General features: G+C 38.7%; 1 protein-coding gene and 2 long non-coding RNA genes across 4 annotated transcripts in view; 2 read left to right on the top strand and 1 right to left on the bottom strand.

Moving 5' to 3' along the window:
* Nucleotides 1-9,780, top strand: part of CDADC1 (cytidine and dCMP deaminase domain containing 1) — a 47,526-nt gene extending 37,746 nt beyond the window's left edge. Inside the window, exons 7-10 of one of the 2 annotated variants that reach the window (XM_043578621.1) lie at nucleotides 110-279; nucleotides 2,842-3,031; nucleotides 7,683-7,743; nucleotides 9,470-9,780. In XM_043578621.1, the coding sequence (XP_043434556.1) occupies nucleotides 110-279; nucleotides 2,842-3,031; nucleotides 7,683-7,743; nucleotides 9,470-9,543 (495 nt within the window). In that variant the 3' untranslated portion in view covers nucleotides 9,544-9,780. Of the gene's footprint in view, nucleotides 1-109; nucleotides 280-2,841; nucleotides 3,032-3,862; nucleotides 3,978-7,682; nucleotides 7,744-9,469 lie in introns of those variants that run through there. The other variant, XM_043578631.1, reaches the window with a different exon arrangement.
* A 2,816-nt stretch (nucleotides 9,781-12,596) lies between these two features.
* Nucleotides 12,597-13,120, bottom strand: LOC122482182. The gene is made up of 2 exons (XR_006297004.1): nucleotides 13,008-13,120; nucleotides 12,597-12,791 (listed from the first exon to the last, which is right to left on the bottom strand). It is a non-coding gene; the product is annotated as an uncharacterized LOC122482182 (long non-coding RNA).
* LOC122482193 lies at nucleotides 13,080-18,514 on the top strand. The gene is made up of 2 exons (XR_006297008.1): nucleotides 13,080-13,577; nucleotides 17,488-18,514. It is a non-coding gene; the product is annotated as an uncharacterized LOC122482193 (long non-coding RNA).
* Nucleotides 18,515-26,294: the final 7,780 nt, after the last annotated feature.

Genomic DNA, 26,294 nt, shown 5'->3' with positions numbered 1-26,294 from the left:
ACAGAAAATGGAATTGGTTATATAAAGTGTGATGCCAGGCTTTAAAATACACTGCCAGATGCCCTTTTATGTTGACAGCTGAGCTTTGTTGGTTTGCTTGCTCTCACAGAGGAGTTGGGATGGAACCGGTGCCATGTACTTCATAGGATGCGGTTACAATGCTTTTCCTGTTGGGTCCGAGTATGCTGATTTCCCACACATGGATGATAAACAGAAAGACAGAGAAATAAGGAAATTCAGATACATTGTACATGCGGAACAGAATGCCTTGACATTTAGGTATGAAATTTGTTTGCATGTCTTTTCTTTAAAATGTAGCAAGGGTTAGTTGAAATTAGTTTCTTTTAGCTATAATTTCTTTCTTTTTCTTTTCTTTTTTTAATTCTAAGAAATATTCTTCTCAGACGTATAATTTCAGATATACTTGGTCTGGGCTGTCTGACCTGAGGCCATTGCCAGAGATCCTCCACACCTTCAAATTTGCTGAGCGAGTCAGAGTGGCCAAAATGAACAAATCAGGAGACTGTAGATGCTGGAGAGGATGTGGAGAAATTGGAACCCTCTTGCACTGTTGGTGGGAATGCAAACTGGTACAGCCACTCTGGAAAACAGTGTGGAGGTTCCTCAAAAAATTAAAAATAGACCTACCCTATGACCCAGCACTAGCACTGCTAGGAATTTACCCAAGGGATACAGGAGTACTGAGACATAGGGGCACTTGTACCCCAATGTTTATAGCAGCACTCTCAACAATAGCCAAATTATGGAAAGAGCCTAAATGTCCATCAACTGATGAATGGATAAAGAAATTGTGGTTTATATACACAATGGAGTACTACGTGGCAATGAGAAAGAATGAAATATGGCCCTTTGTAGCAACGTGGATGGAACTGGAGAGTGTTATGCTAAGTGAAATAAGCCATACAGAGAAAGACAGATACCATATGGTTTCACTCTCATGTGGATCCTGAGAAACTTAACAGAAACCCATGGAGGAGGGGAAGGAAAAAAAAAAAAAAAGAGGTTAGAGTGGGAGAGAGCCAAAGCATAAGAGACTGTTAAAAACTGAGAACAAACTGAGGGTTGATGGGGGGTGGGAGGGAGGGTAGGGTGGGTGATGGGTATTGAGGAGGGCACCTTTTGGGATGAGCACTGGGTGTTGTATGGAAACCAATTTGACAATAAATTTCATATATTTAAAAAAAAAACAAACAAATTTGCTGAGCAAGCCTGTTTTTTTGTTTGTTTGTTTGTTTGTTTGTTTGTTTTTTTTTTTGGTCTTCCTTCTCTCTTCAATATAAAACTGCTTGGTGTTTGTCCTTAGGGTCTTCCACTTTCTCAGTTGTAAGATGTCCTTTGTTTTCTAAACCTAGAACGCATATACTTAGGAATATATAGATTTTATCATGAACCAAATTGCTTTAACATAGTTTCGGTGAGAGATTATAACTGGCATCACCTCCTTCTGGTGTTCATTTAGATCATTTCCACAAACATTTCTCAGTCATTACCACTGAGGGAGTGATCTTAGGGGGTTCAAAACTGAGCGAGACATGGCTTTGGTCTTTGAGGAGCTTATAATGCAGCAGGAGGATAGAAAAGTGCTTTTGAGCCAAGGTGATCAGTTCTCTGGGAAATGCCAACACACAGTCCTGTGGAAATTCATGGACTGCTGCAGATGGAGGGGAAGTGAAAGGGGAAAGCTTTAAGGAGGAGCTGGCATTTGAGCTGGGTTCTGAACGTCTGGTAGGATTGTGGCAATTGAAGAGGCTTACCTGAAGGGAAGCCATCCTTGCTTCAGGCATAGCAATGGTCTAGAAAATAGGAAAATGCTTGTGTGTTTGGGAACATGAGTGTTCCAGTTGGGCTGGACTATGGAGCATGTGGGAGTAGGTTGGGGCTGGACAAGGGAGGACTTTGAATTTAAAAGTGGGGAGTTGGAGGGGCATTGACAGAGCCACCCTACCAATCACTTAGGTTGCAGGTATATTATTTAAATAGACCAGATGCATAACATTCTGTTGCCCTAGTCTAGGCAAGCAGAATGAGTCTGAACTGGGGAGGTGAATATGGAGGGCGGATGGTTGTGTAGGACAGCTGACTGAGAGCAGCAGAAACCACAGAACCAGGAAGTGTAATCCCCGTAGCTTCAGATGAGGGCATTTCTTGGTCCTAAACTCCCTCAGCAAACAGTTGCTCTGTTCTTTTCCTTGTGCTCTTCATTACGGGTTTACTTGCTTACTTTATGCGGAGGTATGAATCTGTCAAAGCCAAACGCTTGTTAAAATAAAGTATCCTTTCTCAGAGAGGGAATAAAGGAACTATAACTCAAAGCAGAATTTTAATATTAATTTATCAATTTAGTAAGCATTTATTAAATAACCAGTTGATACTAGATAAGGGTTAGATCCTTTGGCTACCATGATGAGCTAATGTCTAATCTCTCATGGTAAACTCTCAAAGAGGAGAGTTTCTAGCCCCTCATTCTGGTATTACAAAGTTCTTATTTATCCATTGTTCTTGCTCTCCCTCCCTTCCTCCCTCTCTCTTTCAGTGTCTTTTTCTGTTTTTATTTGTAATCTAATACTGAACATCTTACCAATTGCTCAGAATAATAAATGAATTTTAATTATAATAATTGTCATGTTCAGATTGTATATTAACATTTTATGAGTTTATATATTTTGTATGTTCACTAATTTGGCAAGAATAAAGTTTATTGTTGTTTATAATGCTGTAAATTTGTTTTAAAAGCAGCTCAGTTTTAGTATTTAAAGATTTCTCTAAAATATAACTATCATTGTGGAATCTACCTTCCTAATACTTACAAATTTTTTGTAGGTGTCAAGAAATAAAACCAGAAGAAAGAAGTATGATCTTTGTCACAAAGTGCCCATGTGATGAGTGTGTACCTTTAATTAAAGGTGCAGGCATAAAACAAATCTACGCAGGAGATGTAGATGTTGGAAAAAAGAAAGCAGACATCTCTTACATGAGATTTGGGGAACTTGAGGGTGTTAGCAAATTTACAGTAAGTAGATACACATTTTTTTCAAGTATACTTTCTATTATATTGTTACCTACCCTGCTGAATATTTTTAGTTAGTGATTCCCATGCTTTTAAAGACTTTCAACAAACTATTATCACTGAGCTTATTTTTATGTGCAACTACTCATCTAATTACAGATTTTCAGCTTAGGATCTCTGTCTTATGAATCGACATGTCCCTAACAAGTTGCACATTATTGACCTTACAGATCCTGAATTGGTGGACCCTTTAGTGCCACCTGGTGGCTAACAAAAGAAAACCCCTCACCCGCCTCTTCCCTCACCCTTCTGGTTTGGAGTGGTAAAAAGAGATGAAAATAGTTTAGGATTACCCAAAAGACAGGAACCCACACAAATACACACACACACACACACACACACACACACACACACACGTGCACTCACGACACATTTCTCATGGGAAAAATTAGAAAAGATAGAAGGGATTGAATATTTGATGTTTCAGAAAAAGTACTGAGATACTTCATGGAAAACATAGAACTTTATTTTACTATTTAGTCTTTTAAAAAACTTTTTTTTTCTGGTTTATTTATTTTTGAGAGAGAGAGAGAGCAAGCAGGGGAAGGTGCAGAGAGAGAGGGGGACAGAAGATCCAAAGCAGGCTCTGTGCCGACAGCAGAGGGCCCAATGTGGAGCTCAAACTCACAAACCATGAGATCGTGACTTGACCTGAAGTCCGACACTCAACTGGCTGAGCCACCCAGCGCCAGGCGCCCCTAAAAAACTTTTTAGAAACAATCTCAAACATACAGAAAAGTTACAAAACCGCTACAAAGAACTTTTTTTTTTCAGAAACGTTTGAGAGTAACTTGTTGACATGGTGGCCAGATCACTCTTGGGGCGCCTGGGTGGCTCAGTCGGTGGAGCGTCCAGCTTTGGCTCAGGTCATGATCTTGCAGTTGGTGAGTTCGAGCCCCACATTGGGCTCTCTGCTGTCAGACTGTCAGCACAGAGCCCACTTCGGATCCTCTGTCCCCCTCTCTCTGCACCTTCCCTGCTCATGCTCTCCCAAAAATAAAAAAAAAAAAAATACTAAAAAAAAAATGATAGCCAGATCACTCTCAAATAGTTTATTACATATTTCCTCAAATGGTAGATTCTCCTACAAAACCATGATACAGCCGCAAAACTTGGGAAATTATCATTGATAATTTCATCCACAGATTCTAGCCAAAGTTTACCAGTTGTCCCAGTGTTCTATATAGCAAAAAGATCCCCTCTCCAGAATCATATGTTGATTTTTAATGATAACTCTGGCATTTAATGTAACACTTATATACAAGAATTTGCGGTAGATATAAAAGGCATATAACTATTTATAAATTTCAAATTTACATTCCTGTTTGAGTCCAGAGTGCCTGGAACATATAAGGCACCAAAAAGATATGTTTTAAAGTGTCTATTAGGGCACCTGGCTGGCTCAGTCGGTTAAGCCTCTGACTCTTGGTTTCGGTTCAGGTCATGATCTCATGGTTCGTGGAATCGAGCCCTGCATCAGACTCTGTGCTTGCATTGTGAAGCCTGCTTGGGATTCTGTCTCTTCTTCCATCTCTGCCCCTTTCCTGCTCTCTCTCTTTCAAAATAAATAAATAAAACATTAAAAAATAATAATAAACTGTCTATGTATGTGTATACATATACTTATATATTTATATTAAAAATTTTGGAATTATAACAGCATATTGCCTAGGTTTTGTGTGTATGAAGTATCATAACTATTTACCCTTTTTATTTTTGTCATTTATTTTTGTTTTTTTATTTCCAGTTTTATTTAAATTTCATGATTTTTTAAAAAAAGGAGGGCCCTGAAAGAAAGGAGAGATGAGCAAGGTGCCTCTTTTGTAAAAGCAAACAAAAACTTACATCCAGCTAGTCAAAGAGAAATCTCTGGTTTTGTGTTTTTGTTTTCTGTCTCTTCATTCCTCCTGAGGAGTAGAAGGAAATAGTTGTTTCACATTCTCTCCATAAAGATTAAATGACCTAGCTCTTCAGGATTGTGACAGATTAAGTGAATTCTGAAATATTTTGCTTACTGGCGGATTTGAGTAGCTTTCTCACTGTAAAGACAATGAAGAGGTCAGAAGAATGTAAGATATAGGGTGAGAGAAGCAGAGGGAGGCAGGAAGACAGAGGGTGTGAGGCCCCTCGGCAGAGATGGGCCAAGACCCACAGGAGTACCCCAATCAGGTGCACACGATTCTTCTCTGTGCTCCTTCTGGTGAAGGTTAACTCTCTCCTCCTTTTCCTCCTTCTCCTCCTTTCCCTCATCTGGCCTGGTTTGCAATATTATGTAAATGACTTAAACTCCCTGGTTAGCTAAATGCCTAGGTTTTTTTTTTTTTTTTTATAAATACCAGAGACTAACATGAATTAGTATTCATTCTAAATTTGAATGTCAGTAATGGTTATACTTATTTTTAGATTGTCAAGAGTAGTATAGGAATGTCCAAAAAATTGGGGTTTTTTTAAGATTAAAGCAAATTGAAATTAATTTTGTTTGGAAAACTTGCTTTTCTCCTTGAGGTGTTACCATATACCTTGAGATGAGTGATTCTGTTCTGTGGGATTGTTGCAAACTAGGCTAGGGCTGAGCAACAGTATTTTCAAGAATAGATTTTACCAGTGTAGACCCATGTCCTTATTCAGAAGCTTTTGTTTTGTTTCTATTTAATACATGTACATTTTTCTCTATTAGGTCATATTACTTATTTTAAATTTATTTATTTTGAAAGTAATATATGCTCATTTTAGAGGACCAAGGATGTAAAGAAGAACAGATATTCTCTTACAGCTCATAGATACTACCGTTAACATGTTGTTGTATTTTCTGTGTCATTGAGAATTCTTCAAAAATAATGTTTAATAGTTATACAATATTCTAACTCAGATATAACTTATTTAACCATCCTCCTGTTGTGAGGCACCTAAATGGCTTCTAAGTTTCTTAAAGTTAGAAATAGTCTTTTTATGATTATCCTTAAATATAGATTCAGTGTTATTAGTTTTTACTTTTCCAAAATTAATAGATTTTAGTAGTTTGACATGTTTTGAAACATGTCTTTTTTTTTTTAAGTTCATATGTAATTTTCCACCCCATGTAAGTCCTCTTTTTCCTGGTGCTAATCCCAACCATCCCATTTCTATAGGCAACCAACCAGTTCTAGATGTCCTCCCTTTCCAAAGACTTTTTTACCCATGGAAAAATGTTTGTCTTGTATCTCGTTCCCCCTGAAGGATCATGATAGTTTGATGAACTCATTGATGCTTACAGAAGGCACATTGAATTGTGCCTTTCTAGACATAGTGCCCTAATAGGCCTTTTTGGTCAAGTCACTAGTAATTCTGATGATGGGGATTTCTAGCCAAGTGAGAAGGGAAGGGCTGTGCCGTGACGTACCGATCACACTCAGTTTTTCTTCTCAGCTGCCCCACGCTTCTCGGTACTATCTGAGAACAATCAGGCTTCCCTATTTCTTTTTGAACGGTTGAGATGGAAAACTGTAATCAGAGGAGATATGGTATATGGTGTGGTATAACCATACTAAAAGGCAAGATTATCTTGGTCATACTTTCTCTCTTTATATCTAAGCCTTCTCTGGCTCTTATAAGATGCCATAGGGCCTGGAGATGGAATGTGGTGTGGTGGAAACTCTGCAGTGTTGGGCACAGGCAAACTCAGATGCTAATTCTGTTGCTGCCCTTAGTGGGCAAGTCACTACACTTCTCTGGTCTTCTGCTTCTTTACCTTTAAAATGAAAGTAAAGGATCTTTAAAGTTCCTTCCTTCCTGGGAATGCAAACTGGTGCAGCCATTCTGGAAAACAGTGTGGAGGTTCCTCAAAACATTAAAAATAGACCTACCCTATGACCCAGCAGTAGCACTGCTAGGAATTTACCCAAGGGATACAGGAGTGCTGATGCATAGGGGCTCTTGCACCCCAATGTTTATAGCAGCACTCTCAACAATAGCTAAATTATGGAAAGAGCCTAAATGTCCATCAACTGACGAATGGTTAAAGAAATTGCGGTTTATATACACAACGGAATACTACTTGGCAATGAGAAAGAATGAAATATGGCCTTTTGTAGCAGCGTGGATGAACTGGAGAGTGTTATGCTAAGTGAAATAAGTCATACAGAGAAAGACAGATGCCATATGTTTTCACTCTTATGTGGATCCTGAGAAACTTAACAGAAGACCATGGGGGAGAGGGAGGGAAAAAAAAGTTAGAGAAGGAGGGAGACAAACCATAAGAGACTCTTAAAAACTGAGAACAAACTGAGGGTTGATGGGGGGTGGGAGGGAGGGGAAAGTGGGTGATGGGTATTGAGGAGGGCACCTTTTGGGATGAGCACTGGGTGTTGTATGGAAACCAATTGGACAATAAATTCCATATTAAAAAAAAATTCCTTCCCTAAGAATATTGATTCTGATCCCAGAAGTCATATCATTCAGGGTCATTTAGGGTCATTATAGGGACTGGTTGGTATGAACATGCTTTTTTTTTCCTTACATTAAAAAAAAATGTTTTGATATTGACAACAGGGTGCTGAAATGCTGTTTATTAAATCCTTCTTAAACATATAAATAAAAGGTTTGTACCCTTTTACAGTGGCAGCTGAATCCATCAAGAACTTGTGTGGGTGAACAAAATGAGCCTGAAAGCAGAGAGAGTAAGTATTTAAAACTCTCTTATTAAGCTAAGTCTCTTGTTGCTAAGAAGAAAGGATACATAGTGAGTTTTAATGATCAGGTGTTTGAAATTGTGGTTGTAGATAGACCATTTTCTTTTTGCAAGTTAGATTTTTGCCATTCAAGTTGTTTACAAACATTTGTGTATCTACTATATGCTAGATTCAATGCAAAGTGCTGGTTTATAATCAGTCCCATAGAATCTGCAGTTTAATAGAAATAATCATGCACAAATTGAATATATAAATTAAATTCTTATGAAAGAGTAAACAACAATGCTCTTCTATACCAAACAAAAGCTTGCTGGACAGTTAGAAAGGACAAATGTGTATAATTAATACAGATGGCTCTAAGTCCAAATTAGAGGATATATACTTTTTTATTAGAGTAAAGGCCCATTTGCAGAGATTGGTCAAACAAAGGAAATGCTCTGGTTATTTGAATAATATAACTAAAGTCATCTCAGCTACCATAAATGAATTACTTACTAGTCTTCAAAGCTTTATTATTTGCATATTAACACAGATATTTTTAATGTAATGTCATCTTTGGGAGATCTTGTAATTCCTTAGCCACATAATTTTGAACATTAGTTATTGCTATACAGTATTATATTTAAATATTAGCTATGTTATTTGTTTGGATTCTAGGTAAATGGAAGTTAATTATAATAAGTAAAATTTTTTTGATAATAACAATGATTTGATTACCCTGAAAAGTTAGGAAATATAAAGGTCTTTGTGAAAAGAATTCCTATTCTATAATTTGCGTGGAAATATCTTGATTTTCTGTGTTCTGAATTAACTTTACTTACTCAAGTAGTGTATTTTTTATTTGTAATCTGAAAAAAAAAAATACCTACCCACTCCATCTTTTAAAAAATTAACCAGGAAAAAAAGAGAAAAAAAATGCAAAGAAAAATACATGTGGATCTGATTAAAGAATGTGTATTCAATAACAGTGTTTGAGGGGGTCAATTAATAATTCCCTGTTGTTAGGGAAAGGACACAATTGGCACTAACCATAAAAAAGATGAATTAATTTATCTATGTTAAAATTAAGAACATCTGTTCATCAAAAGATGTCATTGAAAGAGTACAAAGGCAAGCCATAGAATAGGAGATATTTGCCACTTAATCATCAATAAAGGGCTTGTATCTAGGATTTATTATTCCTAGATCACCAAGGAAAGGAAAACATGCTGCGGTTAGCAGTCCTGAGATTGAAAGGCGAGGTTGTGATAGGGAGGGCCAAGAGCAAGGCTTCTGCTTTGTTGGCAATGTTTTATTTATTGACCTGGGTTAGGGTCACATGTTGGTTTACTTTGTGACTGTTCACTGAACTGCAAGTTCATGTTTTATATATATTTTGGAACAAGTGCTTGATAGCAACAAATAATATTCCTGTCTCTTTTTAAATTTTGTTAACACCATTATTGAGGTAGAATTTGTATATCATATGTTTGCCCTTTTAAAGTACAGATTTCAGAGTTGAGTGAACCTGCTCGTCAGTAGGGCAGATACTGTACTACCAGAGTGAGTTTTCTGGAGTCTGTTCTTCAACAGTTGAGAATTTTAAGGTAAAATAAACATGAGTGTTCCTTTTGAATTTAGGCATTATTTTGATCTTATAACCTATATGACTTTAACAAATACCCACGTATTTGAAGTGAAACTTTCCTGACATTGAGTTATTCTTGAACGCCAGACGGTGTGTTGAGACCCATACCTCCCGGTGAAGATCAGCACCAAAGCAAAAAGCTGTGTCTCGGGAACCGCTAAGAAGTCCTGTCTAGACTGGAGTGAAGCCTCAAGAACTTTTATTGCACTTTTAAAACTCTAGCCTTGTTAACTCAGAAAATAAGGATGGATTTTATGAATAACTGGAAAAAAATTTAAGGAAGCTACTTTATTATCACCATATGAATGATGTTAATGACAATATTTTTATTTTAGATTTGTCTGTTTTCCAGAATATAGCGGTGTGGTCTTTTATTACATTAAATGAGGTAGCAATAATTTAATGAGATCAATTTAATCACCTGTTGAAGTTAATTTCTCCTTGTCTTAGCTTTACATTAGCCAATTTTTTTAGAGGGGCTGGTTCACTGGGGTCACATCTCAGCAGAGAATTCTACACCTTTTAAAAAATATTAATTCCTGGGGCGCCTGGGTGGCGCAGTCGGTTAAGCGTCCGGCTTCGGCCAGGTCACGATCTTGCGGTCCGTGAGTTCGAGCCCCGCGTCGGGCTCTGGGCTGATGGCTCAGAGCCTGGAGGCTGTTTCCAATTCTGTGTCTCCCTCTCTCTCTGCCCCTCCCCCATTCATGCTCTGTCTCTCTCTGTCCCAAAAATAAATAAACGTTAAAAAATATATATATATTAATTCCTTCAGATTATGAAGGTGATAATTAGTAAACTGCTCCAGGGAAGTAAATGATGACCTGGACATTTTTAAGTCAGTGTATGGCTCACCAAAAGTTCACATTTATTATACCTAAAGCTTTTTAATAATCAGAATTTAATTAAATCATAATTAGGATCATAAAAATGAAGTTGATATACATGATTCCCATTATAAAAGTATATTCCTGACAACATTCTTAATTTTCTTTTAAAACTCTTCCAATATGTAGAAATCACAATGATTTGTTGGACTAGGGTGTTATATCACTGATTTGGGATAGCAGTAGGAAGAAAATACTGTTCTGAGGCAGCACTGATTCTTGAAGTCATTCACACTGCCAACTTTGGTTATGATGTTAACAGTGAATAAATAGTCTGGAATATTGAAACTAGCCTTTTTTGAATTCCATTCACCAGTGCTGCCCATTTTTCGCTCCATACAATTAATAGAGTGTCTCATGGCTTTCAATGGAAGGTTTTAAAAAATTATTTGCAAACCTTAAGAATGCTGGGAATCTTGAAAGTAAAATTATGGCCAGTCAGGTCAGTTGCATTCCAAATTGCTCTTTGTGAAACCTCTCAACTTTTATTTGCTGAGAAACTTTCAGGAAATTAGTCCAAAGATGAAGGTACATGTCTTGCACTTTCCTAGAGTTAGGGAGGGAGTGCATAGCCCATGGCCCACGGGCCTGGATGTGACATCATGAAGCACACCTGCCTTGGCTGTGCAGAGATAATCAGGTTTGCCCCTGCGATCATCCCCTTCCCTTCCACGACACCACTTGGCCTCATGAGGCCTCCTAACGGAGTCTCTCAGAACTCTACACAGGAGAATCCAAATGTTGACCGATGCCCCTATTTGTACAGCAGACCGCTTAGGTGCACTGGGAGTTCAAAGTCATCATACCAGCCAGTTGAGAAATGCCTTAAATATTGAGAGAGGGGAGGAGAGATATCCTTGGAGATAACTAAGGCGAATTTGAAAACCAGTAGTGAAGCTATTTTAAAATATTTATCAATATGAAAATACTGAGATTTGCTTACATCCTCCCAGTTGCTTCAATATATTAATTATACATGTTTAAATTCATGTTAGAATTGTTTTTTTACTAATATGTCATCCACATTTAATATTTTATAAATCAATCAGCAAAATTTTTGTAAGATGCCAAAGCCTGGTATACTGCCAGGTTTATGGATGCATGTGTTGGATGTTGAGGCGGATATCAGAAGGGAGAAACATAAAATGGGAAAAACTAGGCTTAGGAAGTAGAAAATGGATATTTACAAGCACTATTAAAATATTCATGATAATGCCATATTTCCTTCTTTACAACCTTATAAACTTTACAACTCAGTTTTCAACATTTATTGAGAATTTACTATGTAGTACCAGAAGGAAGGCTCTATGAGGGCAGAGATATATATATATATATATAGACATATATAGAGAGAGACATATATATATATATGTCTCTCTCTCTATATATGAATTTATATGTGTGTGTACATATATATATATGAATTTATATATTTATGTATATAAATATATAAATGTTTTAAATGATGAATCCAGTGGCTACAATAGTGCCTGGCACATAATAGGCATTCAGTAAGTATTTGTTGATTGATTGAATGAGTACAGGACACTGACTAGATCCTGGAAATAAGATGTGTAAGAAATGCTCCCTCATCTCAAGAAGCTCACAGTCTAGTGGAAGACAGAAGCATGAGAGAATGATTCTCAGAGGGGGTTCCCTGGACAAGCTGCTTTAGCATCACCTGGGGACTTGTTAGAAATGCAAATTATTGGGGTCCGCTGAGACCTATTGAATCAGATACTGTGCGTGGGACCTAGCAATCTCTGTTTTCATAGCTCTCCTAATGACCTTGGAGTTTGAGAACCACCCTATGAATGTAACTATAGAAAGCTTATAATATGTATAATTAAAACTACTAGAAATAATAAAAAACAACTCTGTATTGCAAGGAAACTAGGATGTGTTTTTAGCTAAGAAAAGGTATGAGGTATGGAGATACATTTTTGTTAAGAGAAAAGAAAGTAAATTTTGTCCTAAAGTAAAGCTGGTTATTTCAGAATGAAAAGAGAAAAATAAAGGACAAACTAAGGACATAGACATTTAGGAAAAGAAAAAGAGAAAGGAAGGAAAAGAAGGAAGGGAGGAAGGGAGGGAAGGAGGGAGTTAGTTTTGTAGTCACATTGGCTAAAAATTGAATTGTTATAAAGGTTTTTAAAAATGATACACTTGCTTTTTTGTTTTAATAGTTTGCGTATGTAATTTTCTTTCATTTGCAGAAAGGGCAAAATTTTCTTGGACTATTGGTCTGCTCTTAATAAGATATTATGAATGTTTTGTTTTGTTTTGTTTTTACCTTTTGAGTAATCTCCCTGAAAAGCAAAAATGTTGTGTTTTACTAAAATACTTTCCTGTGCTTCATGTTGTCTTTATCAGATCTTTGATTACTTAACTGAGTCTTAACGCTAAGAGCTGAATTTTACTTAAAACAATGTAATCTCCTATATTTGCTTTTAAAATCTTTCGTCACTTTGGTTAAAAATATAATTAAGTATTATCTGTGATCCTATTTAGTCAAGTGTCCAAACCTTTTGATATATATTTTTTTAATGTTTATTTATTTTTGAGACAGAGCATGAATGGGGAAGGGTCAGAGAGAGGGAGACATAGAATCTGAAACAGGCTCCAGGCTCTGAGCTGTCAGCACAGAGCCCGACGCAGGGCTCGAACTCACGGACCATGAGATCATGACCTGAGCCGAAGTCGGCCGCTTAACCGACTGAGCCACCCAGGCGCCCCTAAACCTTTTGATATTTTTTGCAAACTTTCCAAAATCGATTTTTAAACACAAGTTTTTGACCTGGAAAGTAAGTTGGAGTTTTCCAGAGGGTCCCTGGAACATCTCAAAAGATTTGTTTTTTCTCTTTATAAAAGGGAGGTGCTAAATGAATTGGTTTATGTGATATTGCTAAATTACATGGGAAGTATTGTTAAATAAAAAAAATCAAGCTTTCTTTACATTGTATCTGTATAGGTATCTGTTTTAAGTGTTGCAGAAATTATATGAAATTCCTAGAAATCAGATGTCCCAGGATAATGTTATCACTGTAATTCCAGTTATTATCTTAAAATGTTGTATTCCCAGATATAATCAGATTTTCTTGCCAATTGCATTGTAATGAACTTTATCAGATCTTTAACCATGGCCATTTTTAAGTCCTTTCTCCTTTACAGACAGTTACTGTTTTATTCTGATGTTTTGTAAAAGTTTTCCTGTAAAAGTGCTTCATCTTCAAGGAGGTTCATGAATGGACTCTAACAAGTATTGTGGAATACAAGTTTCTGGTAACTTTAAGGTCGTCCAACTGAACTGGGTAAGAATTTCCAGAACTACCGAAAAAATGAATTCACACAGAACAAACATTAATTACATGGGGTTGAATGAACATGGGAGTGAGTGAACTGAGGAGGATGATCACAATTTTTTATGACTTTTTGGTTTGAAACATTGCTGTTTTTTTTTAAATGTTTGGTTTTTCCAGATTTAAGAAAAACCTTTTTCTCTTTTCTCTTAATTTATCTATGATTTATAGCAGTTTGTTAAATTATTCCTTTATAAGCAGAATTGAAACAATTGCTTTTTCTCCCTACCTCATACCTCCAGAACTTAACAACTGTTAGTGAGTATTCTTATTTTCATGGCAATAGAGTTATTTGAGTAAGCTCAGTAAGAATCTGTTCTTAAAATGAGCATAAGTGGAAACATTGGTTATGTTACTGAGGCTTTGACTGGAATGTCATATCTGAGAGATCTACATAGACTTAGATATGACCAGACAGCTTTAAGAAACTACGGTTGACTTTAGGGAGCCAATAAACAATAGAGCCCCTTGGAAAAGTTGGCCTGGTACCTTGCTTACAGGGTTCCCAGCAGCCTTACTAGGTGAATGTGGAAGGTCACTTCCTGGCAGGCTCAGGAACCTCAGAATATTTGGGAGACCTTGAGAACAGAGGAATTAACCCAGATTTGTAGGTATTGCAGGTGAAGTGTGATAGCAAGTCCTTGGCTTGGCTTCCTAGCCTCAAGAGGCTTTTAAGAGTTCAATCTGAGATTCCTTACCAAAAATTGTAGCAAAGCAGAGTTAGAAGAGCCTATATGATCAGTTATTATTCTTGCTACACTTGTGTAAATAGGCCAACTTTATTGAAACTAGATTTAATTTGCAAACAAATTAGTCTTTCTGTGATTATTTTTGGTAGGTGGAAAAATTATGTTTCAGTAATACACCTTTATAAATATCAGATTCTAGGGGCGCCTGGGTGGCTCAGTTGGTTAAGTGTCCCACTCTTGATTTTGGCTCAGGTCATGATCTCACAGTTTTGTGAATTCAAGCCCCACATCAGTCTCTGAGCTGGCAGTGCACAACCTACTTAAGAGTCTCTCTCTCCCTTGCTCTCTGCCCCTCCCTCACTCACTCTGTCTCTGTCTCTCTCAAAGTAAATAAATAAACTTAAAAAGAAACTTTATGAATATCAGATTCTAGTGCTGTTAATTAACTTTGAGGTTTTGTTTTCCACCTGTTAAAGTTACTGGATCCTGAGTTATAGTTTCCTTCAATATTTGGCTATAGCTCTGCAAATAAACCTTTCCAATTTTCTCCCAGTTTTGACTTGGAATCACTAAGAACAAAACTAACCTTTCCCCCAAAGCCTTATAAACTGAATGCGAATGACTTAATATAAACTTTCGGAGAAATGGCCACAATAACTCGTGTTTCAGCAATCATGCCTGCTGCTCTATGTGCCACTCAGAAAGTTTACTTGAACACCTGATGATGTCAGAGACATTCAAACTGCAAAAGATGCTTTGACTCTGACATCTAGAAATTTTCTTGACTGGCTGCCCCTGGGCTTAGAAGCTGGTTTATAATTTGTTGTAATCATTAACCTTTGTTTTTCTTTTGTTTCCATAGAAATGCCTTAATACATAGTTGATTTCTCACACATTATAGGCCCAATTGTGGGAGCCCAGTTACATCACAACCTCCTAATATTAGATACAACCATTTAACTGAACTGAGCTGTTTTTAAGACTAAGAGATTAATTCCACGAAACAGTAAAATAATCTACCAACTCAGCTTCTGGATTATGAAGCTTTTTGCAGTTTCAAAGGTGGGACTGAAGGGAAGCAAAATATGCCACTCCAAAAAATAAGCCACTTTGGCATATGGATTATGTTGAATTAAAATTATTTAAGAAATAGCCATTGTAAGAAGGACACTCCTTTGTCCCCCTGGAAGCAGGAAATAAACTTCCGTGTGAAGGGCACCCTCTCGGCACCTGGCGGGTAAAAGCATTCTCATCACTGGAGATGGGATTCAGGACTGAGAAGCCTGTAAAAACAGCTTCGTTACTTCTTCATTAATTTGCCACCCCAAGCCCAAATTCCTTCATCAATTCTTCACAAATAATTGTTTCTGGGTTTTTTAAAAGGTATAAAGGCTGCCTGCCTGGTCACTTCTTTTGAGTCTCATATTTGTATGGCTTGCGTATATATGGAATTAAATTTGTTTTTTTCTCCTGATAAGTTATCTTATATCAATTTAATTTTTAGGCCAGCCAAAGAATCTAGAAGGGAAGAAGGGAAAATTTTCCTATCCTTACACATCTTTTTTACATTTGCTTTCAAGGGCACATGCTGGTTTTTTTTTTTTTTGTTTTTTTTTTTAATGTTTGTTTATTTTTGAGAGACAGAGAGAAACAGAGCACAAGCAGGGGAGGGACAGAGAGAGAGGGAGACACAGAATCCGAAGCAGGCTCCAGGCTCTGAGCTGTCAGCACAGAGCCTGACACAGGGCTCAAACCCACAAACTGTGAGATCATGACCTGAGCAAAGCCGGCTGCTTAACCAGCTGAGCCACCCACGTGCCCCACATACTGGGTTCCTGGAAGAACATTCATGCCTACTGCCAGACCAGCACTGTTTCAGAGGCCAACCAGAGAGCCTCTCAGGACCATTACCAAGTCAGCTCTGATTATGCCCACTTCTAAGAGAGACTTACAGCCAATCCATTTAATTTACTCTGTTACTCTTTGTCAAATTTCTTCATTCTCCTTAGCCTGTGATACCTTTCCTATTGGGAAAAGATAACTAGCTGCTCTAACCTGGGTGACTCTGTTCTGGTTAGTAGAGTAGGCTCTTTGGGCCAGAACCTTTGTGGGTTTTCTAACTTCTCTGTAGTTGAGCAGACTGGTCTTCCAGTTATGCTGTGGCTCATTGTGCTGACACAGTGAAGGAAGTGTGCTAATGGGTTATGGATGGCTACCTCAGTCACCCCAAGAAAGGACTGAGTTACAGCTCAGGCCACGTTTATAACATACTGAGTGTGGAACTAGGGATCTGTTATTTCAGGCCAACATGTAGATGTATTACTACCATTTACTCAACTCCTGAGCACCTACATGCTAAACGCTCTCCATCCCAAATGGAGACAGTGTAATTTGCTTTGGACACTTTTTTAAAATAGAAGAAATTAAATTTTAGCTGTCAAAAATAATAAAATTATATTTTGAGAAGTTAAGAAATTTGTCCAGTAGCAGACTCAAGGCATAATGTTTATTTTCCAGAGTTGACCGTATATCTTTACCTCCAAGCACAAGTTTAAAGCTGTGAGTTTTTCAGAATCCTAACTAAATGATGTACCAAAAAACCTTTTATTGAGATTTTAGAGCAGTTTACTAGCTTTGCTAGATTTTTGTCTTTAATTTTTATCACACCAGAAAATCAGTGTAGAAAATCAGGTTCCCTAAACCTTGGCACGATTGGTATTTTGAGCCAGATGACTCTGCTGTGAGGGTTGTCCTCTGCATTGTGGAACATTTAGCTGCATCCCTTGTCTCCACCCACTAGATGTCAGTAGCAACTCCTCATCCAGAAGACAGCCAAAAATGTTCCTTAGGGGGCAAAGTCACCCCCAGCTGAAAGCCACTGACATAAACCATCAAGTGAGTGTAAGTGTGTATTTTATAATACATGCCTTACTGTATTGGATGTAAGGCCATTTCATGTAGTATAATGATACCTAAGGCCTTTTCTATGGCTAGATCCCCAGATTTGAAGATGACAAATTGAACTGATTCATGTTCACATCTTTTAAAGCCCTTAGGTTTAGGGTGGGTAAGTCAAAAGCAGTTTGAAATCTCACATCTCTGATTTTAATTTGGGTGGGGGGGGGAAGGTTATAACCTGTAGCTTTGCTTGGTTCTGTTTGTTCGTTTTTCAGATTACTGATACATGTGAATCAGCCAGACCATTTTGTAAATACCCTCAACCTGCAATAATTTTTTCCGCCTGTTTCCAAAAGGTAATGGAAAATCTAGAGTTAACACCTAGCTGGGCTATACATCAATCAATCAAAAGTTAACTTGGGTGAGTTTTGGTCATAGCTGGATGTCATACAGAGACAGCCTGATTTCCTTCTCTTAAGAGCATAGAATTGAGTCTATTATATTTGCCTCCCAGCACAGAAAAGTGACATACCTGTTCCATGGCCTGAGTCATCATACATACTATGATTCATTTTGCAAGGATAGAGCAAACTGTTGGGTCTGATCAAATTTTCTCTTATCTGTTGACCAGGTAGGCCTATCTTTTCTTGTATCAGCATTTGTCATGTATCTTAAAGTTATTGATTTTTTTATTCCTTTTTTTTTTTTTTTTTTTAAGTAGGCTCCACACTCCATGTGGGGCTTGAACTCATGACCCTGGGATCAAGAGTCACATGCTTTACCGACTGAGCCAGGTGCCCCTAGACTCATTGATATTTTTAATACAATTACTGTTGACCATTAAAAATCCAGTGGACATACTTAATACAAAAAGTACAGAACTTTTCTATCATTTAGGCTGAGTTTTGAAGATCCTGTCTCCAAGTAAAACAAACCCCACTAGTAAGTACCAGTTGAAAATGAGGCCCATTTAAAATGGAATACCCTACATTAAAGTATGTGGAAGTTGGTCTATAAATATATTTACCATGTACATTGAACTGCATTTAAATAGACAGATTTCAAAGGAACTCAGATTTCATCCACTGTAGCACACTTTCTATAAATCTGGAAACAGGAGAGTCTGGGAGATGAAATGATTTCTTAAATACTAGTTCACAATGTTGCAAGGGCCTAATCAAGAAGTGTCAGGATTGTGCCTCCCTTCCCCCCATTTTCAGTTTTGTTTCTAATGTAAGCTCACATTTGACATGTTGACTGATTTTAACATGTATGTTACAGTAATAAATTCAAGGACTTCCATTATTGTCAATTTAGTCATTTTTTAGTAAAATTATACCTACATATTTTAAATGATAAATAGCTCTATAAACCTTACTTTGAATTGATAGATAGCTCTATAAACCTTACTTCAAATTAAGATGTTTATTTTTAGAGAGAGAAAGCAGGGGAGGGGCAGAGAGAGGGAGACAGAGGATCCGAAGCCAAATTTGCACTGACAGCAGAGAGCCAGATGTGGGGCTCAAACTCATGAACTTGTGAGATCATGAGCTGAGCCAAAGTCTGATGCTTAACCAACTGAGCCACCCGTACTCCCCTGAGCCATTGTCTTTTGAATTTCCATAATGGAAGAGCTTTCCTTCACCTCACTCCCCTCTCTCCATGCTCCACACTGTTACACTTTTGTTTTGGTTGCATCAATATTCACTGTTTGTCATTATGACTCTGTAAATGCTAATCACAGTTTGTCATGTGTACTAGCATTCCTTTTCCTTTCTTTATTGAATTTATTTTCCTGAATTCAAAAATTGCCTTTTTTTTTTTTTTTTTTTGGCTTGGTTTTCTATTTTAGTACTAATCTATAGCCAAACTTGTCTCCCAGTTATATAACCTTCTCTCAATACAGTCAGGCATATTGGGTATCCTAAAAAAATTCTTTTTGAAGAAATCCCTCCTAGAGCCTTCTGTCCACCTCCAGTCTGGACTGATTGCTCACTAGACATGCTGCACAGGTATCTTTTGGGGCCCACCCTTCACAACTGTCCTGGGAATCCCCTGTTTCCAGGGACCCATGCCTTTCTCTATTTGGTGTGGCATGTTTTTCAGAAGATTCCTGAGAAAGGATACAGAGAATGGGTACATGGTAGCAGGATGACTGTCAGATAAGATTTGGGTGTGGAGCAGTTTTGATACTCTGAGTATCTGCCAATATCTTCATTCCTCACATTTAATTGATAGTTTGGTTAGGTATAGAATCGTAGATTGGGAATCATTGTCCCTCAGAAATTGGAAGGCATTGTTTCATGATCCTTGTTACACTACTAGAGGAAGTTTTGAGGTTTGGGTTGAAACCCTAATAAACTAGGGTTCTTCACCAGATATTCTGGAACAGTGTAGAACAGAGCACATGGCATCATGCAGAGCAGCAGCCTTTAGGGCCTCGCTTTCGTAGGCACACCTCCCAAAATGTTGCTGTTGATTTCTCCATTCTCTTTGTCCTGTAAGTTTATATTCAAAATAAAACAAAAATCCTTTACTTTCATTTTAATGATTTTGAGGACGAAAAATAGAGGTAAATTAATATATTCACATCTCCATTTTTGTATTTTCTGTAATGTTTTGGCTTTAAGCATCAAATTCCCACAGTCATTTTAAACATTTTCACTAATATATTTGATACAAATAGCCACCCCATAATACCATTATCCATCTTTTCCTTGGGGATAAGCCCCTAAGGTATTGTGTTAGAGCAGTGCATGTTCTTCCACCAAGGACTTTTTTAAAGACTTGATGGAGATGAGGAGTACCTGAGAAAGATCCTCTCAAAGCAACCTTTGGGGATAGAGTCAAATCTTGTTCACCATCACTGTAGCATCTGGATGTGTTTGCATTTGTTATTTCTGATTTCTTTTTTGGTTCTGGTGTTCAACTCTGACCTGTGCTAGAATTGGTCCACTAGGTGGCTTCAGGCTCCGGTTCAGTTCAGACCCTGGCTCCCACCCTGTACCTCCGAAACATCCATCCCGGGTACTCCCTGATGAGCTTCCCCTGAAGCCTGAGCATTTACTTTATGATCATTTTTTATAATAACTCACTCTACAAAATTAAAAAAAAATTATGAGGGGCACCTGGGTGGCTCAGTCAGTTAAGCTGACTTAGGCTCAGGTCATGATCTCACAGTTTGAGTTCGAGCCCCACATTGGGCTCTCTGCTGTCAGCGCAGAACCCACTTCTGATCCTCATGTCCCTCTCTGTCTGCCCTTCCCCCACTCACTCACTCTCAAAAATATTTTAAAAAAACAATGAAAAAAAATTTTATGATACATTCGAGTGAAGTTTGAGTATGCAACACATTCAAGGAATTTTCGTGATTTGTACTGATTATGCACAATGGAAAAGCAGTGAAGTATTATCTGTTTTTACCAGAGGGACCATCAAACTTGTGTTTCCTTTGTGGTGGTAGAAATAACTCAAAAGACTAGCAAGTATACATGTCTACCCATATGTCATCATTTTTTATTTTAATTTATCACATAGAGTTACAGCTTTCATTTCCATAAGGATGACTGTAACCCAGCAAGTTACTGTTCCTGCAAACCTCGCCTGACTTCCATTGTCTGCCAGATCTTTTCAGTTTGGTCCGCTTTATTTCTGTGCCAACACTTTTCTTTATAAACATGAATTCTATCTTTAGTGACACTAAGGTACTTGAGTATTTCTCATTTTCCTGAATGTTATTTCTAAACCCATATAGCTTTTCGGGGAGGAGAAAGATATAAGGGGAATCCATGCAGGCTTTGTTGAGTATAGCTTTGTTGAGTATAGCACAAAGCAATTTGTTGGGGAAAGCACATGTCTTTCAGAAGGACATGAGCCAGGACTTTTCTGGAATAACTCTTCCCCCAACTCCCTCCCAGCCACTCTAGATATGAAGGCAGTTGTGTTTCTGCAAGTTTCAGTTTTCAGAAATTGGAGCCCAGGCCAAGTTGAACCAGGAGAAGCTGTGGTCCATCCCAGTGCTGACACCCACACCTAAAGGTGCTCAGCCTGGGATGTATCCCCAGGGCATGAGGTGGAGTAAGGAGGCTGTTTGCCTGTAGAGAACACGGCTCTTCCTAATGAGTGGAGCTGGGGGTGGGGTCTGAGCAGCATGAAGTACCTTGTAGAGTCCGATGTGCCCATTTCCAGAGTTTCAAAAAAGAAAGCAAGAGTTATGCTAGAAGATGCAAAGGTACTATGGATGCCTGATGTCATTAAATCTCAAGAATGTTAAGCCCATGAGCAGTGAGGCTCCTGTGTAGCATACCACAACCTCTGGCCAACTTGGTTTCATCCGTGATGATAACCAGTGGTAGTTCTCCTGGCTCTTTATCTGAACACTCCATGACTCATCATTCCACTGACCAATATTTCTGAGAGCTTACTGTGTGCCTGGCACTCTGTTGAGCAAACCCAGGAACACACCCTGCCCTCGTGGAACTTATAGTCCAGCTGGGAGTCAGATGTAAATATCCATGAAGATAAATGAAAGAGAGGTACGTCGAGAAGAACTAGTGGTCTGACAAAAATAAGCACACGTGACTCCAGTTCTCCACCCAGATGTCTGGTATTTACACTTCTCAGGGAACTATCAGCTGACCTCAGTGGATCCAGAAGGTTGTATTGGTTTAGGCTCTTGAAAAATACTCCATGCTTAACAAGGAAATATTTTGGAAAGCATCCAGAAGAACAGAAGAAAAGTAATGTTAAAAGTGCAAATAACTATACTTTCAGATACAAGTGTTTCTGTTGACAAATTTTGCCATACCTGGTTCATTCTGACACTGAAGTAGCCTTATTAAAGGACACTGTTTTGTATGAAATTATACACTTTAGTGTCATCTAATGAAGAACCCATATGCTTGTTGGGGTATTAGGTGGAAAGAAGTGTTTTCTTTTATTAAAGCCAAAGTTGGGGTCCCTGGGTGGCTCAGTTGGTTAAGGTCCCACTCTTGATTTTGGCTCAGGTCAAGATTTCCCAGTCCATCAGATCGAGCACTACATCGGGCCTGGAGTCTGCTTAAGATTCTCTCTTCCTCCTCCTCTGCCCCTCCCCGGCTCACTCGCTTTCTTTCTAAAGAAAAAATAATAATAATTAAACATGCTGAGGAAAGACACCATTCAAACTACTATAATCATGCCCAAACAATTCCCTAATTAATGGATATATGTTATAGGATGAATACAGGGTAGGGAGGCTCCACCTTTCTCGGCTAAGGTTGCTACCAACGTGACAGACAAACTTCAGTTCTTCCTGCCTATTTGATCTGTGGGAATTGTCCAGAATCAGATGCCATCATGGGCCTCTGCACAGACTATTCGTTCTGGGAACGTCTCCAACAAAGTCATTGTAATTGGCCCAGTAGTGGTTTGGGTGGACCAGGAGGGTGACACAGAATGCACGGTCAGACCATTCTCTAAAAATGCCTCAATGGGGCTCCTGGGTGGCTCAGTTGGTTAAGCGTCTGACTCTTGGTTTCTGCTCAGGTCATGATCTCGAGGTTTGTGAGTCGAGCCCTGCATCAAGCTCTGTGCTGACAGTGCAGAACCTGCTTGGGATTCTCTCTCTCTCCCTCCCTCTCCCTGCCCCTCCCCTGCTCGTGCTGTCTCTCTCTGTCTCTGTCTCTCAAAAATAAATAAACTTAAAAAAAATTTTTAAAGATAAAATTAAAATGCCTCAGTGACAGAAGCACCATCAACAGCAGAAGCAAATATTTACTGAATTTGATCCAAGCACCCAAACTGAGGAAATGTGAACACTGGGAAAGAAGGTTCTAGTTCAAACTTCCTAGACTTTTATTTATTTTTTTTTTTTAAGAAAACAGACATCTCCAAAGAGACTTTTATGTTCTAAGGGACAAACAAAATTGTAGTAAATTAAATGTGTACTGTTTATTTCAGCTGGCACATTAACTATATAGTTAATATGATGTCTCCAAGCAAGGTGGTTGGCTCTCTTTACATGCTAGAATAATCAATGATTTATGTACCTGACCATCTTTTCATAATCCTTTACACAAGCATGTGTATTTATGACTGTTTTAGAAAACTTTGAGGATAATTTTACTATTGAAAGGGATTATAAATTTTTTGCCATTGTGACTGTGCTTGTTTAAGCATATCTAAAATTCTTCTGAAGTCAAATACTTTTTCAGCTAGAACAGTGAGGCATTGTGGCAAAATAGGCTGGGGGGCTTGCCAGGTTACATTTGCTAAAAATGGGACATGTGTTTATTTGGTCCCTCAAGGTTGGAACTCAGAAATCACCTTATCCAGTGATTATCAACAGGGGCACTGATGCCATATTGAGTGTGATCATTTTCCATTGTTTAGGACTATCTTGAGCATTGTCAGGGGATTTAGTACCCCTGGCCCACCTGCACCAAATGCCACTTGAATCATCTAGAAATTTGGACAACAAACGCCCACAATGGGGTGTGTCATGGGGGACTGCCCTTGGGTGAGAAACACTGATCAATCCAATGACCCATGAATGGGCTGCACAGATCCCCTTCCACCGTCCTCTAAAGATAACAGATCAGCCCGGCTCTTCTGCCATGCACCCACACCTCCAGTGATGAAGAAATCACCACCTCCTAAAGCCACATTTGAACTCTACTCATTATTAAAATGTTATTTTTTATGACATGACTCCCCCCCCCCCCAACCATTTCCATCATTAGCCTTTAGTCTGTAACACAGACCTCTTTGTTTCTCATCCTCTTCCACATGAATGCCCTTCAGTCTTTGAGAGTAGCCATTGTGTTCCTGCTGTCCCATGACAACCTCCCACCCCTCCTGGAAACTTACTGTGTCATTGTACATGGTTTTGCACTTCATGGCAAAGCATTTTTTGTATTACCTCATTTAATTTTCACACCATGATGTAGGGGTGATCATTTCCTCTTCACAGGGAATGAAATGGAGTTTCAGACCCAATGACTGACCCAAGGCTGCACTGTTGGTCATTGGTCAAGCAGGAACATGAATCTAGTTCTTATGCAAATTCAGTACCTGTCACACTTCTCCCAGTGTTCACTAAATTTTGTCCAGTCTCTCCCTTTCCAATGCCTTCTTTCTTTCCATCTCCACCTCTGCTTATCTCCCATCACAGAAGGCATGATGGCCCCAATTTTTTACCCTTTTTGTATTTGCATCCTTTACCATATTGCTTTGCATTTCTTCCTAGCAACAGGTGGAATATATTTCTCAGCTCCTGATTTTGGGTTCAATAGAATGAAGTGAAAATGTCATTATACCAGTTCTGAATTTAGGCCTCAAGAAGCTTTGTATGTTCCCACTTGTTCTTTTGCATTTCTGCCTTCGTTAGACACAAGGAGCAGAGCCGCCTCAGCTGTCCTATTTAGATTAGCTGACCCCCAGCCAACCCAGAGGCTTGCAAGAAAAAAACAATTGGTTTTATTTAACTTACTGAGTTTGGAATTATTTGTTATGCAGCGGTTGCTAACTGATACATTTCTTCAACCTTCAGAAACAAAGACTTCCCTTTACCCACTGTTTTTCTTTCCCTCATTACTTGAAAGCCTGTACTAGCTTTCTTAACATCTTCATCTTTTGTTTCACAAACCACTGCTACCTTCTGCTCCACTCTCCCTGTGAGAAGGGGCCCCCAACTTCTAATGGCCAAACACTATGTGGTCCTGACAGCCTTTAGCGCCTTGAATCATCCTGCCCTTCTGTAACTCCTTCTTTGGTTTTCATGACACTTCCTGTGTTTCTCATCTCTCTTTTCTCCTGTCAGGAGTCTCCTCTCTGCCCTTGTTGCCTCTTGCTTTCCTTCTCTCTCCCCAGGGACCCTAGCCTCTCTCATGACTTCAAGGACCACAAAAGTATCGACAGCTGTTTGTAACCCCATGTCTCTTCAACATTCCAGCTATGTGTGCATGTCTGTTTCACAGCTCCTGCAGGGGATACTGATGGCTTCACACAGGAAATGATTGCAGGTGGAGTGGAGGAGGAGTGGCATAGGAAGAGATCAGTGGTCAGGACTCCAGACCAGAAGGTACTGCAAGAATCCAGGCAAGAGGTGATGTGGCCAGGCTCAGATGTCAGAGTCACCAGAAACCCTTGATTGAGCACCTGTGCTTCCTCCTGCAAAGCTGCAGTTTTGTTTTTGGACTCAGGTACAGGACTTCACATTTATCCTTCTTAAATCTATTCATGGTTAGCTTTGGCCCAGTACTGCAACCTGTCACGCTCCTTGTTAATTCTATTATACCCACTTAATTAGGCATCCCTCCTGGACCAATGTCAATCAGTCATTTGGTCAATGTGTTACTTGTATCCTACTCAAGGCACAGATAACACTGAAAAGAAAGGTTCTGGCAGGAAGAATACAGCAATACCTGTTAATTGTTTTAGCTACCAAATGGCTGCATGACCCAGAAATTGATGCAGGTGTGGCTGGTAAGTGAAACTAGAATTTGAGTATTATTGGATGCTTGGGGATTTGGAATTGGGGGGTGGGGCAGAGGAGCATGGAGGGGACATGGAAGGACAGTATGACTCACTGGAACTGTATATGGTTGTAGCATCAGCCAGCAAGGAGTAGGAGGTTGGCAGGGGAGAATGACACCAAGAAGGGCTTTTGGAACACTTCTGTGGTGCAATAGGGAGCCATAGAAGGTTGTAACAGGACAGAATCATATTTGTACCCTTAAACAATCACTCCAGCATCAGTGTGGAGAATTCATCCGTGTGGAGTGATGGCTGGTGGTTGGATCAAAATGAGAAACGATGAGGATATGAGCAAAGGTGACATTTGTAGGGAATGAGAAGAGGGGAGAGAGAATGTGACTGAATTGAGCAGAAAGAGGGCAGAGTTGCAGGGAGTTAGCAGGATCAGCCTAGAGGTGGTGCCACAGGAAGTAATAGGGGAAAGACACAAGTGAAATTATGATTCATAAAGAATGAATCGGTCTTTCATTCAAAAATACTGATTGAAAAAATGTACATATCAAGTCAGCACTTTCTACGTTTCCAGTCACTGAGCTAGACTCCAAGGATGTGTCTGTGAAGAAGA

This window comes from Prionailurus bengalensis, chromosome A1 (assembly GCF_016509475.1).
Source record: "Prionailurus bengalensis isolate Pbe53 chromosome A1, Fcat_Pben_1.1_paternal_pri, whole genome shotgun sequence".
In the NCBI taxonomy this organism is placed as follows: Eukaryota; Metazoa; Chordata; class Mammalia; order Carnivora; family Felidae; genus Prionailurus; species Prionailurus bengalensis.
This window is presented reverse-complemented; position numbering and strand designations above follow the sequence as displayed.